At 43.5% G+C, this 18,306-nt stretch overlaps 1 protein-coding gene across 1 annotated transcript in view; it reads right to left on the bottom strand.

Moving 5' to 3' along the window:
* The window catches only part of STAB2 (stabilin 2), a 134,348-nt gene that overhangs the window by 59,247 nt on the left and 56,795 nt on the right, over window positions 1-18,306 (bottom strand). Inside the window, exons 34-43 of the mRNA XM_066591428.1 lie at window positions 13,440-13,571; window positions 10,425-10,553; window positions 7,956-8,012; window positions 7,746-7,841; window positions 6,984-7,179; window positions 5,659-5,754; window positions 3,603-3,648; window positions 1,046-1,122; window positions 800-925; window positions 613-686 (exon numbers count right to left, since the gene is read on the bottom strand). Coding sequence (XP_066447525.1) covers window positions 613-686; window positions 800-925; window positions 1,046-1,122; window positions 3,603-3,648; window positions 5,659-5,754; window positions 6,984-7,179; window positions 7,746-7,841; window positions 7,956-8,012; window positions 10,425-10,553; window positions 13,440-13,571 — 1,029 coding nt within the window. The remainder of the gene's footprint in view (window positions 1-612; window positions 687-799; window positions 926-1,045; window positions 1,123-3,602; window positions 3,649-5,658; window positions 5,755-6,983; window positions 7,180-7,745; window positions 7,842-7,955; window positions 8,013-10,424; window positions 10,554-13,439; window positions 13,572-18,306) is intronic.

The raw sequence follows: 18,306 nt of genomic DNA, 5'->3' as shown, positions 1-18,306 counted from the left end.
GCAGAGTAGGATAGACATCATAGCAGCTAGTCCCCACCCAACAGCTCTGGTAAAACCGATAGAGATAAAGCCCGCAGAGGGGTAAAACTGGTGAATAATTCCATATACAAGTCAGCAAATGGGGAGATGGAACAATACCTCTGCAGTGCCATCTATTGGAAGGCATTATTCCTGCAAGTCAATATCAGACTTTTTAAACAAGCCTTATAACAATGACTGCGAATTGTGAGCCAAAGCCAGAACACCCATGTACAGACAGCTGTTTTGGGGGGATTTCTGACTTGACCAGCGGGAGGCATATAGATGTGGGTCAGGAAGGGAATTTTTGGGAAGGAACAATGCCTCTACAGCACCATCTATATTGCATCTTCTCATTTGCATATTTCCCAGAGGAGCATGGATAGCCTTACAAGTCTCCTCCCACACCTTCTAGGTGCTCTCCTTAAGAAGAAACGATACCCTTCATCAGATAATAGCCAGAAATAGTGTTATTCTTCATGTACACACAAGATAGCTTCTCCTGCTATAACTTAATGCCCACAGATAGGATCAGTTTTACAACTGGTAATAATATAAAAACGAAATAAAGATAAATAACCAGCTTTGCTTTACCTTGTTTGGACCAGTTTTGGTACACTCGGCAAATTGATGACAACCCCCATTATTAGCAATGCATGGATCAATCTCTGGGGAAAACAACACCATAGTCACTAACACAACAAAACATTTCTATCAAAATATTCACAGGATTAATGGGATTTTGAAAGGTTTTCCAAAAAGAATGGCTTATAATACATACCCATACAAACTATACCATCTCCAGCGTAACCTTCTTTACAAACACATAGCCGGTTTCCGGGAGTAGTTTTTCGACATCCTGCATTTTCCGAACAACCCCCATAGCTTGTTGCGCAGGCATCAATAGCTGAAATGTGTTATACAAGAAATGATGTTATACAAACTGATGACAGTAAGTCGCACATCATGTTTTATACAGTGCATGGGGTAAGTGAAGAATGATGATAGTCATTTATGTAGATACTACCTGTACACATTGTGCCATTTCCTTCAAACCCAGAGGCGCACTGACAGTAAGCGGTGCCATCTTCTTTTGTCAGACAGCTGAAGAAACAGATATGAATATCAGCGTCCTAGCAGACCCCTTAGGTTGTCTACATAAACAGTCAGCAACAAGTTATGGTTAATAGGGACTCTCTGTTTTTGGGACAAAATTCTGTCCTGGGCCAAAAAGGAGAGGGGGAATATATTATCCGAAGTTATTTTTCTATGCAGCCCCTCTAATCCGCCAATTCCAGAGCCCCGCTTTCAGTTTCCAAGATGGCTGCAGCAATTTTCTAACTACCTAATGCACATTGTGCACTCAATTCTGAGTGGCCAGTGCCAATCATGTGAGACGCTCTGGTCAATCAGAGACCAGATTTAGTGCATTGGTTGGCTAACACTACCAATTCACTATGAGGATTAGATAGTCTGAAGATTGCAGTAGTCATCTTCAGCAGCCGAAGACGGGACCTAGAAATGGCAGATCAGAGGGCAGGCAAAGAAGAGCAACTGCAGGTAATATACCCCCAGTCCCCCTTCAGTCCCAGGACAGAATTTTGTCCCAAAACAAGAAGGTCCCTTTAAGTTAAACTATTGCATGCTATATCTACGCATTGTCCAAGTAACACCCTTTGGATTATTTTCCTTAGTGATCACCAACCAGAAGCTTGGAACTCCAAGCCTTGTGGTTCAGGATTGGACCCCACATTATAACCATATGCAGTGACTACAATAAGACTTCAGCATTTACAATATTGCAGACCAATCCTAATTCTTAAGTAGTGCCAATGTGGGTGCTATATTACTTATTTACTGCATTAAGCACCAATCTCTGATTGGCTAGGCAGTTTACAAATTTGCAGAGTATCTACCTTTTGCAATAATCCATTTATATGCAAATTTTTGCAATTTTAGGTTTAGTTAAAGAGAACCTGTCACCGGGTTCATGCCACCTGAACCACACACAGTATTAACCTGGGACAGATCTGCATAGAAACCCTCATGTAAATATTGAAGCATTTCAGAATAAATTCACTTTGAAGTTTGCCTATTTGATTAGGGAATGAAGCTCTCAAGTCAAAGAAACATGTCGCACTTGGCTTTACCTGCCTGCAACATGGTGACTGAGAGTTCTCTCCTTGCTGCTTATCAAGCTAGAAAAACATAAAACAAGGCATATTCACTTCAACCAATTCCACCTGTGCCCGTACCCTGCTGCCCCACACTTCCTGCAGCAATGATAATATCACCAACACCAAAGACATGTTACTTCAGCAGCCAATCACTGGCTCAGCTCAGCTAGTGATTGGCTGCAATGGCAATATGTCCCAATGTCTGGATGTTAGTGTTGCTGCAGGAAGGAGACAGCAGAGGGGACCGGGACTGGCAAATTGAGTGAATTTTAGGGAGGTCAGTATGCTTTATTTTTATGTTTTTCCAGCCTTTTGAGCACATTTTTCAATATTTGAGGACACTTTTTTTAATTCCACCATATATCATTTTGTTACATAATTTCAAAATGAGTGATCACAATATGAAAATATAGTCAATTTTAAAAACGAAATAGCCTCATATTGGGGCTTATTAACTATTGGTACAAATTGTGACAGAAAACTGTCAAACATGCTTTCCACCTGTTTAGACACTTTTTTTGCTGTGTCTGCCAAAGGGGTGTTATTAGTTCAAAAGGGGGTGCTTAAATTGCACCAAAAATTGCAGCAAGTTGCACCAAAATTTTGGCACACTTTTTGGCATAAACTAAGCCCACTAAAAGCTGGTCTAAACATAGATATATTTATTTTTCAGCAGAGCTATTGTGATAAAGCTGGTGTATTTTAAAACTACCTAGTCTAAGTTTGCACTGTCTGCACACAAACGGATTTGCATTGCGGAATCTGCGGTTGGCGTCCGCACCAAGGATCCGCAAATACTGTTCAGAACATGCTATGTTTTTTCCCAAACGTGCGCGGAATCGAATTGCGATTTTTGCAAGCGGAGGAAAAAATTGCAGCATGCACTATTTTTGTGTGGATTGCGCACAGACTGCTTCCATTGAAGTCAATGGAAGCCATCCGAACCACGGCCGATCTGCAATTGACGTTGCAGATAGGTCGCAGGTACCCGCATCATCGCCTAGTGACGATGCGGGAAAAACAAAGATTTAAAAAAAAAAAAAAATCTGTACTGCGCATGACCAATGGCAAACCCCCCAGTCATACTTAACACAGGAAACTAAAAAGTATGCAGAGTTGCCACCAAGAACAGGGCCAGATTCCGCTTTGGTTTCCCGCATGCAGAATCCGACCCGTTCGTGTATAGCTGGCCTAATTTTCAGACAGTATTAGTAAATAAGCTCCATTATGTCTAGAACTCTGACTACAAGCCATTCCGTTAGCGTTCTGGAATTTTTGAAGTATGAATACTGTAGTCCTCAATGCTATTCATGGTGGCCTTCAAATCAAGCTGCCATTGGTATAACATTGCCATAAATCATTCATTAACACTCATTAATTTACAATAGGCAGGCAAACAGTACATACTTTGCACTAGTGTGGCAGATTTTATTGCATTTATCTTCCGTGATTGCTGAAAAAAACAAGAGCCAAGAATTAGAAGATCTAGAATACGTCCATTTCAAGCTTTAAAGGGGTTGTCTCGCGAAAGCAAGTGGGGTTATACACTTCTGTATGGCCATATTAATGCACTTTGTAATATACATCGTGCATTAAATATGAGCCATACAGACGTTATTCACTTACCTTCCCTGCGCTGGCGTCCCCGTCTCCATGGCTCCGTCTAACTTCAGCGTCTAATCGCCCAATTAGACGCGCTTGCGCAGAAGGGTCTTCTGCCTTCGGCTTGGTTCGGCAGCAGCAGCGTAGCTCCGCCCCATGACGTGTGCCGATTCCAGCCTCCTGATTGAGTAAGTGAATAACTTCTGTATGGCTCATACTTAATGCATGATGTATATTACAAAGTGCATTAATATGGCCATACAGAAGTGCTGAACCCCACTTGCTTTCGCGAGACAACCCCTTTAAATGTAAAAAGTCTGTTCACCACTGAGTGGCATGGTATCCCCATCCTTGTACTCATCCTACATTACAACTAGAGATGAGCGAGTATACTCGCTAAGGCACATTACTCGAGTGAGTAGTGCCTTAGCCGAGTATCTCCCCGCTCGTCTCTAAAGATTCGGGGCCGGCGCGGGTGACAGGTGAGTTGCGTCGGGGAGCGGGAAGGGGGGGGGGGGGGGGAGAGGGAGAGAGAGATCTCCCATCCGTTCCCGAATCTTTAGAGACGAGCGGGGAGATACTCGGCTAAGGCACTACTCGCTCGAGTAATGTGCCTTAGCGAGTATACTCGCTCATCTCTAATTACAACCTATATAGCCCAGCGCTATAGTCACAACCGTGTTGGTTGTATTTGGAAACAGTCCACAAAGACAATGGAAACAATATATAAGAGGTAGATGTGAGCGTGGCATTAAGAGACTAGAATTACCACAGACTTACAGTTATTGGTTCAGAGCCTGAACTACATAGGTTTGTAGGCGCTGCATCTGAGTTGCGATATTTTTAGAAAGGGGCATAAATAATATTAATAGAGTTGTTCAATTAAACTATTCTCGTCAGTGGAAAATCATCGTCAATATGCCAGACTGCCTCTATTTAGCCAAGAAGTCTAAATGGATTTATCTGACTAAAGATTCCAGCACGAAATGATAGTTGCCAGACTAATTCTGTTTGATCAAAGTCAAGTGTAAACTTTGTGGCTCAGCCAAGATACTCATTTAATCACTGTTAGTCTGATATTCCCTCATTCATGGATGCAAATAGGGAAATATTGTGCTATGTCTCATTCAGATACTGGCATCATTCATTATTTTATACTACTTAAAGGGGTATTCCCTTCTCAGTAGTTTCTCGCTGAGATGATGGTGGTTTCTTGACCGTCCTGCAGAAGCAGGCGAGGCGGCAGCGTTACGCTGTTGCTATAACTCTCATTGAAGTGAATGGGTGTTACACAAAGCACAGTGTCCCACATGGTTTCCGTGACACAAAAGTTACACAAACTTCTTGGTGTAGTGCACTGGGGTATGCGGTTTCCATAACTCCCATTCACTTTAGAGTGCACAGATAGAAGAGGGAAATCAAGGGCTACATGTGTTCCATAGGCCAGTGTTCCCCAACTCCGGTCCTCAGGGACCACCAACAGCATGTTTTCAGGATTTACACAGTCTTACACAGGTGATGTAATTATTGTTGGTGCCTCAGACATTGCCACAGGTGTTCTTACCATAGGATATCCTGAAAACATGACCTGTTGGTGGTCCCTGAGGACTGGAGTTGGGGACCCCCGCCATAGGCCATCATTTCACCACCACTAGTGTAGACATTCCTCTTACTGATGAATAACATGTTCTGGGCATAAGTAAAACCTTGAAAGCTCTTATCAAGCTTTAGAGAAACCCAAATCTACTCCTGAGCATCTTACTGAAGTGATCTACTGATATACTGGAACACACCGGGGGATCTCAATAAATGCTTCCATGCCTGATCTTAACCAGGCAGAACATCAAAGAGCTTAATTTACCTGTGTCACATTTTATGCCTCTCCAGCCAACGTTGCATTGACAAGTCCCATCTCCAGTTATCCCTTCATTGCATTGTCCATTGACACAAGTACATTCTGAACACAACAACACATCTGGTATTAGCATAAGTGACATTATACACATGCAATGCTTGTAAGCTACTGTAATTCTTGATACTGCTAATTGGCTATGACTTTAGTTATTAAAGGGCATGGAAGTTATGATTGTACAATTGTTAGTCATATGTCTTAAAGAGATTCTTCACTAATTCTAAATGTCTGTGAGTACCTGCCATGTTCACACTATTAGTGTCCCACACTTCCTAATAGTGAACATACACACTAAACAGAGCAAAGAGGTGAAGTAGCAGTATCATCTCTGGAGAAGGCATAGTTGAGGAGCTCATGCAATGAGTAACTAACTGTGACTACTATCTCTATTGTGGGGCCACTGGGGCGTCTGAAAAAGCAGTATGTAAAACATTTGCACCAGTTTTATAAGAAAGGCACCCGTAGAATGATACATTTAATGTAGCCTGCTAGAAACGTTTCACCTTTTCTTATGTCATTGGGATACTTTACCAATATTTTGGCACCAAAACTGGTGCACATAGAATACAAATTTGGAGCATTCTGCAAATCATTGAAGCCATGCTTGTTTTATCACCAGGGACCCTGGCTGATTAGGCCAGCTGTCACCCTATGTGGAACAGGAAGCAGACAGCTCCATACATTGTGCAGTGGCTGCAGTGTTGTTGCAGGCACGGCTCCCATTTACTTCAATGTACGCACTGTATGAAGCTACTTGCTCCCTTCTCCATGCTGCGTGACATCTGGCTCAGTGAACAGCTCATCACTGGCGTCCCAGGCTACAGACCTTGCCAATCGGCTTTTGATAACTTATTGTGTGGATAGATCATCAATTTTTAACAGCTGGTAAACTTCTTTAAAACTGTAAGGAAAGGGGCAAAAAGTGCTTAAAACACATAATAAATTTGGTGCACAGCATGTATTCTATGTTTTTGGTGTAATTTGTGCCAGAATTGTGGAAAGTGTTATTTTTAAGGCAAGTGCATACTAAAGACTGTTTATTGTCACAGTAATGAGCTATGATGGAGTTCAGTGACACCAATCAGAGGCTATGTATTACATCATACTACTGTAACAATATTACCAGTGTGTGTTTATCAAGAAATGATTTTCACCATCCATGTGGAATTGTAAGGTTTGTATGGTTTCTGCTCACAAAAAGTTTTCTTTCCTTCATGTAACTTTTCCCTAAACTCTGCCATAAATCTATCCATAAACATAAGTACAATGAGTACCTTGGTCACAGTCTGCCCCATATTTCCCTTTAACACAGGTTTCACATGCGGTTCCAGTATATCCATCTTCACATTGGCACACTCCAGTGCCATTAACACCATCCATGCATACTCCATTTCCAAAACATGGATATCCAGCTTTTCCAGGACAGGATAGACACTGCTGACCAAAAAATCCCGAGCAACACTCTTTGGTCTGCACAGAAGATATCAATACGATTACCAAACAGTATCATAAAGCTATGGTGATTTTTACAGGTGAAAATTAGCCCAAAGAAGATTATATTAACCCTTTCCAATTCCATTTCACTGCCCCCCACAGACTCTCTAGCATTAATTTATTTTGGGTGGGAAAGTGTGTTGTAGATTCCTTGGAATTACTCAATAGAAGCACATAAAAATGAACAGACATGATGATTTTATTATCCCTGTAATACAGTGGCACACAGAGGAATCCTATAACTGCATGCAATGTATATAGCATATGTTTCTAACACTATGCAGAAAAGACCTCGGACACCAGAGTTGTCTTCTGCATATACATTACACTATGCAGAAGAGAGCTACGACATCGCAGCTCTCTTCTGCATAGCGTTACAAACATGTGTTGGACCTCGCCTGACATGGGAAATCTCCAAGTCGGATGAGGTCTGACACTGGATTGGAAAGGGTTAAAAGGCAATGTTACAATCTAAGCAATATATATCTAAACTACAGTAGACACTCACAAGATTCGTTCCAGAAATGAAAGGCTACACTTACAATTACAGTTTTAACACAATTATACTGGCATCCAATGAAGATGAATCTCTTCCCCAAGCTGTACTTTGTGTATACACAAGGCTTTTTCAAAATAGTCTGAAATGGAAAAGAAATTGTGAAAAGAATGTTTTTATCTGCAAAGAAACTGGACGCATAATTATGGTTGCTGTAATGTTCTACCAGTGAGCGCGGACATTATCGCATCCTTACCGTAGGCTGCATATTGTTGTCACAGACAGGGGTTAATGTGCAGTCACCACATTTGCGCTACAAGAAAATAGATCACATTGTGTTATACTGTTAATTACATTCTCATTTTACATTGTCAAAATGCATTTCCAATCTTGTAGAAGAAGAAAAAAAAAGTTAATTCCAATCTGAAAGAAAATAATTTTTGAAGAATCTCCAGAGGTTTTTACAGTGTTTGTCATGTGATGAAATCTAAGGCAATATTTCAGCCGACACTGATAAACTGTGTTATATCTAGTTCGGCGCCTCCAGGGGTCATGCATGACAGGGGGATACAAAGTACACCAAAGAAAGAATCCCTGCGTCTTACGCCACCCCTTCATGCTGTGACTGCATTCTAATGAGGGGCAAACACCCCGAAACAGCTGTCTGTGTATGGATTCTGGCTTGGTTTCCTATTCCCAACCATTGTTCTACAGACTTGTTAAAGAGTCCTACATTCATTTGAAGGAATGCTGCCATCCAATAGGTGACGCTGCAGAGGTATTGTTCCATCTTCTTTCTTTGTGTTAACTAGACCTAACACTAGTTATTCATGGAGTCCTACTATAGGATGGTTTCACACCATTGACTTCTATGGGCAGCTTTTGTATGCAAATGCACAGAAAAAAAGACCATGTTCTATTTTTTTTTGTGCAACCAAAATGTGCGCACAAAACACGGAAATGTGAATGAACCCATTGAATTGTGCGGCCGTGATTATTATGGCAGCATAACGGGACTAAAACACGCCTATGTGAAGCAGCCCTAAGGGAGGCAGCCATTATAAGCACATAGTGGGAGGAGGTTTGTCATTTTTATGGTGCCAATATAGCTGGAAACTGTGGTTGGCAACATATAAATTCATCGGCTTTTATTAGTAACAGGACCAGACAGTTATCACGCGGTGACAGTGAGCGAGTCCAGCGATATACTTGTACATTCCCTAAGATTAGGCATTAAAGGCGCCTTTCACAGCACATTTGTTAGGTACAATGTAAGGTATGTAAACAGAAACTCCTGCGTCTCTTCTCCCTCCAGAGAGGATTACTAACGGACATATTCTACATCTGGATTATATCTTCAGTCTGAGGCGAAAAGGAACAAACACTTCTTCTTATATGAATATCAGCAGGCACCTCGCATTAATATCCTCTAATGATTATGCCAAGTGTGTCTTGTGCTAGAAGTTTAAGGGTGCATTCACACGGACGAGCGCAATATGAGACATTTGGATCGATATTGTAGTATCGAACATGAGATTTTCTATGTGAGTGAGATGTGTGATGCATCACATCATGATTAATGCAATTTTCACACATGTGAAGATTGCATGTTATTTCAATAGGAAAAACAAAATATTGCATTGCACGCGCAAGAAAATGGCATCCACATGCAAGTTTGATGCAATGTATTTGTGGTCCCATAAAAATAATGGGTGATATGTCCACATAATAGGACATGCTGTAATTTTTTTTAATCTCACAGCATCCTTGCGAGAGAAAAATCACTCATGTAAATACAGCCATTCTACATATGCCATGGAAATTTTGGGCATTTCGCAATGCGCAACACTTGTGACATAATATCGCCCATGTGAATGCACTCTAAAGCCATATTCACAAAGTTGAATTTATCACGCAAGTTTCTTCTTAGTCAGACCTCATCTGGAATACTGTGTCCAGTTCTGGGCACCCCACTTTAAAAAAGATGTAGACAAACTGGAGCAAGTTGAGAGAAGAGCTACCAAGATGGTGAGCGGTCTGCAAATCATGTCCTATGAGGAATTGTTAAAGGATCTGGGAATGTTTAGCTTGCAAAAAAGAAGGCTGAGAGGAGACTTAATAGCGGTCTACAAATATCTGAAGGGCTGTCACAGTCCAGAGGGATCAGCCCTATTCTCATTTGTACAAGGAAAGACTAGAAGCAATGGGATGAAACTGAAAGGGAGGAGACACAAATTAGATATTAGACAACACTTTCTGACAGTGAGGATGATCAATGAGTGGAACAGGTTACCATGGGAGGTGGTGAGTTTACCTTCAATGGAAGTGTTCAAACAAAGGCTGGACAGATATCTGTCTGGGATGATTTAGTGAATCCTGTACTGAGCAGGGGGTTGGACCAGATGACCCTGGAGGTCCCTTCCAACTCTACCATTCTATGATTGTACTTCAAAGGAAAAAAATATAGTGCTTTCTATAGTCTATTAGATGACATAACAGTCTGTTCTCAGCTATGATTCACAATGACTGTTGGATCAATGAAGAAGGTTTGTCCATAACTTCTATCCCACATATATCAACTTAATTGTTGAAAACCAAGTGGCCCAATTACTCTGCTTGCTTAGGTGTCATCGTCTGCCTGTCTTCACCATTGTTTGAACTACATTCATAGGAAAATGTTACTACAAATGGTAACAATGTAACAACTTGTAAATCTTATCATTACCAGAGACACACTTGTATCATTCGTGTCACATCTGTTCTTCTGAATTTCCAAAACTTTCAGTATGCCATGGATGACTCCTTTCTCAGTTGCCGCATTAGTGTAGTTTAGCGATGCGTCATTAACATATACCTGAAGCAGAAAAAGAAGGTTAAGTTTTATGGAATATCATTCTACAACGAGGTATCGAGACTTCATATCACTTAGGGGTTTGGGAGGTTTTCCTGACATGTCTGATTTAGTAAGTACTTATATTCCCCATGAAATAACATGGCTGAAGCAGCAGTTCTTGGACCATTTCTTCTGTTCTTCTGATATTTCTCCAGTAAATGTATCAACAAATTGATAGCTAGTTGTTACCATTTCTCTCTCCCCTTTATGTAAGAAGGTAATTTTAAAAAACAATTATAAAATTAATTTAATTACATCATTCTTCAATCTTATTATAAGTTTGCAATCATTCAGCTCATTCTTCTTTGAGGTTTTTACAAAGTGAAACACAAATTGGAGGAGGCCATGGAGCGCATTGCACTTCCGGTCTACCTGCACTCTACATGCCGTATGGATGATACTATACTTACCTGTTATCGGACCCCGCTTTGGTGAAATACACACTGACAGTGATTGTGGAATTCACTGCACTTCCGATTCCCTTTTTTAAGACACTGTGCCGATCACACCACATGTGTTACTCCCCACTACCTACGGATGAATTTAATTGCCCGTGTGTACTTCCTATATTAATTTTTTGGGACTACAGTCTTCTTACTATAGAATGAAACAGATAACACTGGAAGACCTCTGTGGACCATATATGCTTCCAGTATATTGCCCCACTCAGCAATGCTACCCTAACCAGGATCACATGTCTGTTTTAGTAGGATAGATATGTGGCATATTTATATAAATATAGATGCTTACTTGTCTTATGGATTATATCTGCCTGATGAAGGAGGCCATGCCTGACCTCCAAAATGTGCTTCAGTTCATATGACCAATACTTGTATATCTTTGCCAATAAATTTGGATGGTGCCTTCGTCTACTAAGAGGCCTTTTTGGGATAGACCATCCAACGGGTGAGCCTGGATAGTGGGGTTGGCATTCTTCATGACACAGTTTTCCCTTGTAAATAGTTTTTACATATTATATAAGGTTGCATTCCCCTGAGTGCAGGTCTATGTATATTTTTTCTTTTTGCCTGGTGTTTGTTGCCATTGTCATAATACATGCCGATACTGTGTGTTTGTACTATGGTAATTTTGTTGTATGGTTGTACAACTAAAGTTGTGCCTGCCATGTGACCAGTATCTAACTTAACTCCTATAACAGTATGCAACCAGGCAAATGGCAATGCAGCGTATGTGTGTAAGTGTATACTATGCACATAACTGTAGATGCAAACAGCTATATTTAGAGGATGACCTTCAAATGAAAATGAATATAGTAGGGGTAAATGTGACCTTTTATCACATACAAATACAGAGCTTGGTAAAAGTCTGTCACCAAATAAGTGGTGTTAGTCTTGGGAAATATATACTGGATTAATATAAGGAGGAGGATATGTCAGAATACAATAAGGAATTATCTACCTTGTTTACAAATTAGTTCATCTCATTTATATACATTTATTGATTAAACAAAAATCCACCAAGAAGCAGTTGTTGGAAACTTTGTACTGGTGAATATAATGATGATATATGTCAGATATTACAATAGTGGAGTGAAAGGATAGGTTTATTGGCAAAAATCTGTGCAATTGAGAGGAGGCGCTAGTACCCTGTTGGGCCGCCTCTAGCCTGGATACATAATGAGATATGGTCGGGCATAGAGGCTCTATATGTTATGCTGCAGCACATTTGCCCACAGATGTTGCAAGTGGGCCTCTAGATCCTGCACACTCCTAGGCTGGTGAAGCTGGCATCCCAGATGGCCCCATAAATGCTCAATCTGCAATAAATCTACTGATCGGGGAGGCCATGGAAGCGTGGCAGCCTGACGGAGACATCTCTGTATGCGGCCAAGCATTATCCTGCTGAAAAATGCCTTTTAGAAGCTGCCATAAGAGGAACACATGTGGATGCAGGATGTCCTGAACATATCACTGAGCTGTCATTGTCCATCATATCACCACTAGGGGTGACTAACTGTTGTATGCAATGGCTCTCCACAGGAAAAGCAGGATTGAAGCGCTCACCCCTAGGTCTCCAGACATGAACACAACCATCGTCGACTACCAAACAGAACCTGGAATTGTGGCTAGAAAAGATAAAGTTTAGAGATGAGCGAATATACTCGTTTCGAGTAATTACTCCACGATTTTCTAGTACTTCCGTGAAAAGATTCGGGGGGCGCCAGGGGGCGGGGGGAGGCGTGGCGGAGTGGGGGATAGCAGCGGGGAACAGGGGGGAGCTCTCTCTCCCTCTCCCCCCCACTCCCCGCTGCAACCCCCCCACTCACCTACGGCGCCTCCCGAATCTTTTCACCCAAGTACGGAAGTACTCGAAAATCGCGGCGCTCGGGCGAAAAAGGGGCGTGTCCGAGTAGGTTCGCTCATCTCTAATAAAGTTCCATTCTGTAGCAATCTAAGATTCTCACTCACGACACCACTGTAAATGTAGGCGGCGATGGTGCAGGGGTGTTAATGGCAGGCCACATGGCAGTTAACGATATCTCAACATGAGGTACACTGCACAAAGGTGGCCTTTGAAAGCCTTTTTACGTGGCAAAGGGGGAAGCACTTGTGCGGCCTCTGCTAGCAACACCCAGTGTCTAATCACACCACAAATATAATCATTTACATACCTGCAGAGACATAGCTGCATGCTGAGCTTTGTAGCAATCCGACATTTCTATCTGTCTATCTGGGTGCATTATTATTTTTTGTCAATGAGTATATATTATTTTTTTATTTTAATTTTTGCCGGTTTATCTAATCTCGCTCTCTCAATATTGTTCTTTCAATTAATGAGAACATTTCAATTATGCTGATTTCTTGAGATATCTGACTGTTTCTATACCTGGCGATTATGTGTGAAGAATCCAACTTGGAATGAGGTGCCCAACATTGTTTTCCGATGCATGCCTTCATGCAGATCATTCTTCATTAGCTGTTCTCCCAGTAAGATATGATATTTTATTGTATCTTCATCCTGAAAATGATTAAAAAACACATTATAGTCTAAAGTTTTTAGAACTGGTCTGCTGATAATTAAACATATTATACCTAAGACGCATACATAAAAAGTAGCCTAGACTCCTGACTCCTTACATGCAGTAACTGTGTGCATGCTCTCTCTTGTAAGCTCCTTGCTTTAAACTACGACATAAGTGGAAGCTATCTCCTGTCAGCCAGATTAGTTCCAATGCGGCTAATATCTCTTTTACTGGGTCATGAACAGGGCCTACAAATCTATGTCTACATGTAATCACTCCTCATTCTTCTCCACCCTTTGTCAACAACTCCTGGAAATGACTCAATGAGATACAATTCTCTTCCTGCTAACAAACTAAACCTTTCTAGATCTAGAACCTATTGCTGTGTGCTGTTACATGGAATCACTGCCAGTAATTACTTGTAAAGTCTTTATATACATAGTGATGATGACAAGACCAAAGTGTTCACTAGTTCAAAAAATAGGAGTGCGCAAACTACATACATGTACAGAAGTGGTCTGAAGACTGTGGCCCTTCATCTGCTATGAACCAACAAACCACAGGCTGTCATAAGCAGCACTTCTATACTTTTGACAGCACCAGGAGAACAGTAACAATTAATTCCCTGCAGCCACTGCATAGAAGTGACTGCAATATACATAGGAGATGTTCAGATGGCAATTTGGAGAGAGGTGCAGAGATGCAAAATGTATTTGCACCTGAGAGGTCCTTTAAGCTATATTCTGTATTGTGAAGGAGTCTATAAGTACTATGGGCTGTCCTGACTTATCTGAACATTGTGCATGTAATACTTATCTGGACACTATATGAAACAGTCTATCTAAATGTTGCATGCAGTGGTTATCTTAACACTGTGTAAGGTACTATTGCTATAGAAATAGACTGTGCTAATATGACAAAAATGACACTACAATCACCACATGCCCCAAAATTTGCACCAAATTTTGGAGTAGCAGAACTGAGCATGCTTACAGAGGAAGGATGCCCTAATATAAAAAATGATAATTTCTTGCTGCACATCAATAGTAGCGCAGTGCTGGACAAAAGAGAAGGAGAGGCTGCTGCTGAGGAGAAGGAGCCAGAGCCAAAGTGCGGCTGAGAGATCTGCTGTGCCCATTGCCTGGAGCTAAGAGGGAGGCACTGCGGCCCCAATCTGGAGGGAACAATTCGAATATACCAAGCATCGAGGACAGCAGTGGCAGAGCTGCTCTCCTGACCCTGGACAAGCCTGGGTTGGTAGCAGCTGTGATTTCCATGCAACTGACCATAAGTAAGGCCGGCCTCAGTAGAACTGCTAGGTGTACACACCAGGTAGGGGTTAAAAATTGTATTTTAATAGGCCTGCTTTTGAAGATAGGGTTCACAGAACAAACACCGAATGTTGCGTATGTTTATGGTGCTCAAACCTAGTTAATGAACTATGCTATTTAAAGGGATGTTACACATGTATTACTGTCATTGTGGATTGCACACAGAGTATTGTTTTTTCTAAGTAGAGATGAGCGAGCACCAAAATGCTCGGGTGCTCGTTACTCGGAACGAACTTTTCGCGATGCTCGAGGGTTCGTTTCGAATATCGAACCCCATTGAAGTCAATGGGCGACCCGAGCATTTTTGTATTTCGCCGATGCTCGCTAAGGTTTCCTTGTGTGAAAATCTGGGCAATTCAAGAAAGTGATGGGAACGACACAGCAATGGACAGGGCAGGCGAGGGGCTACATGTTGGGCTGCATCTCAAGTTCACAGGTCCCACTATTAAGCCACAATAGCGGCAAGAGTGGGCCCCCCCCCCCTCCCAAAAACTTTTACTTCTGAAAAGCCCTCATTAGCAATGCATACCTTAGCTAAGCACCACACTACCTCCAACAAAGCACAATCACTGCCTGCATGACACTCCACTGCCACTTCTCCTGGGTTACATGCTGCCCAACCGCCCCCCCTCCCCCCCACAGCGCACACCAAAGTGTCCCTGGGCAGCCTTCAGCTGCACTAATGCCACACCACCCTCATGTCTATTTAGAAGTGCGTCTGCCATGAGGAGGAACCGCAGGCACACACTGCAGAGGTTGGCACGGCTAGGCAGCGACCCTCTTTAAGAGTGGCGGGGCGATAGCCCACAATGCTGTACAGAAGCAATGAGAAATAGAATCCTGTGCCACCGCCATCAGGAGCTGCACACGTGGGCATAGCAATGGGGAACCTATGTGTCACACACTATTCATTCTGTCAAGGTGTCTCTGCATGCCCCAGTCAGACCGGGCTTTTTAATTCATAGACACAGGCAGGTACAACTCCCTATTGTGAAGTCCCTGTCGACCGACAGCATGGGTGGCTCCCTGGAACCCACCGGCGGTACATAAAAATATCCCATTGCAGTGCCCAACACAGCTGAGGTAGTAATGTCGTGCGTAATACAGGTGGGCTTCGGCCCACACTGCATGCCCCAGTCAGACTGGGGTTCTTTACAAGTGGAAACAGATGCATTTATAATTCCCTGTGGACCCACAGCAGGGGTGGGTGCCAGGAAGCCACCGGCGGTACATAGAAATATCCCATTGCATTGCCCAACACAGCTGAGGTAGTAATGTCGTGCTTAATGCAGGTGGGCTTCGGCCCACACTGCATGCCCCAGTCAGACTGGGGTTCTTTTCAAGTGTACAGATGTAGTAAAAACTCCGTGTGCACCTACAGCATGGGTGGGTGCCAGGAAGCCACCGGCGGTACATAGAAATATCCCATTGCATTGCCCAACACAGCTGAGGTAGTAATGTCGTGCTTAATGCAGGTGGGCTAAAAATTTATTTGATTACACTGTAGGCGAGGGCCCACAAAAATTGCTGAATCAACAGTACTAATGTACCTGAAAAAAATTGGCCATGGCCAACCAAGAGGGCAGGTGAAACCCATTAATCGCTTTGGTTAATGTGGCTTAAGTGGTAACTAGGCCTGGAGGCAGCCCAGTTTAACGAAAAATTGGTTCAAGTTAAAGTTCCAACGCTTTTCAGAGCATTGAAACATCTAAAAATTGTTTCGAAAAATTATGAGTGAGCCTTGTGGCCCTAAGAAAAATTGCCCGTTCAGCGTGATAACGTGAGGTTTCAGGAGGAGGAGCAGGAGGAGGAGGAGGAGGAATATTAGACACAGATTGATGAAGCAGAAATGTCCCCGTTTTGGATGGTGAGAGAGAACGTAGCTTCCATCCGCGGGTGCAGCCTACGTATTGCTTACGTATCGCTGCTGTCCGCTGGTGGAGAAGAGAAGTCTGGGGAAATCCAGGCTTTGTTCATCTTGATGAGTGTAAGCCTGTCGGCACTGTCGGTTGACAGGCGGGTACGCTTATCTGTGATGATTCCCCCAGCCGCACTAAACACCCTCTCCGACAAGACGCTAGCCGCAGGACAAGCAAGCACCTCCAGGGCATACAGCGCTAGTTCAGGCCACATGTTCAGCTTCGACACCCAGTAGTTGTAGGGGGCAGAGGCGTCACCGAGGATGGTCGTGCGATCGGCTACGTACTCCCTCACCATCCTTTTACAGTGCTCCCGCCGACTCAGCCTTGACTGGGGAGCGGTGACACAGTCTTGCTGGGGAGCCATAAAGCTGGCCAGGCCCTTAAAGACTGTTGCACTGTCTGGGCTGTACATGCTGCTCGATCTACGCACCTCCCCTGCTACATGGCCCTCGGAACTGCGCCTTCTGCCACTAGCGCTGTCGGATGGGAATTTTACCATCAGCTTGTCCGCCAGGGTCCTGTGGTATAGCAACACTCTCGAACCCCTTTCCTCTTCGGGAATGAGACTGGGAAGGTTTTCCTTATAGCGTGGGTCGAGCAGTGTGTACACCCAGTAATCCGTAGTGGCCAGAATGCGTTGAATGCGAGGGTCACGAGAAAGGCATCCTAACATGAAGTCAGCCATGTGTGCCAGGGTACCTGTACGCAACACATGGCTGTCCGCACTAGGAAGATCACTTTCAGGATCCTCCTCCTCCTCCTCCTCCTCAGGCCATACACGCTGAAATGATGACAGGCAACCAGCATGGGTACCGTCAGCAGTGGGCCAAGCTGTCTCTTCCCCCTCCTCCTCATCCTCCTCATCCTCCTCCTCCTGAACGCGCTGAGATATAGACAGGAGGGTGCTCTGACTATCCAGCGACATACTGTCTACCCCCGGCTCTGTTTCCGAGCGCAAAGCGGCTGCCTTTATGGTTTGCAGGGAACTTCTCAAGATGCATAGCAGAGGAATGGTGACGCTAATGATTGCAGCATCGCTGCTCACCACCTGGGTAGACTGATCAAAGTTTCGAAGGACCTGGCAGACGTCTGCCAACCAGGCCCACTCTTCTGAAAGGAATTGAGGAGGCTGACTCCCACTGCGCCGCCCATGTTGGAGTTGGTATTCCACGATAGCTCTACGCTGCTCATAGAGCCTGGCCAACATGTGGAGCGTAGAGTTCCACCGTGTGGGCACGTCGCACAGCAGTCGGTGCACTGGCAGATTAAAGCGATGTTGCAGGGTGCGCAGGGTGGCAGCGTCCGTGTGGGACTTGCGGAAATGTGCGCAGAGCCGGCGCGCCTTTACGAGCAGGTCTGACAAGCGTGGGTAGCTTTTCAGAAAGCGCTGAACCACCAAATTAAAGACGTGGGCCAGGCATGGCACGTGCGTGAGGCTGCCGAGCTGCAGAGCCGCCACCAGGTTACGCCCGTTGTCA

This window comes from Eleutherodactylus coqui, chromosome 2 (assembly GCF_035609145.1).
Source record: "Eleutherodactylus coqui strain aEleCoq1 chromosome 2, aEleCoq1.hap1, whole genome shotgun sequence".
NCBI lineage: Eukaryota > Metazoa > Chordata > Amphibia > Anura > Eleutherodactylidae > Eleutherodactylus > Eleutherodactylus coqui.
Note: the sequence above shows the minus strand (reverse complement) of the source record. Positions and strands in the feature narration are given on the sequence as shown.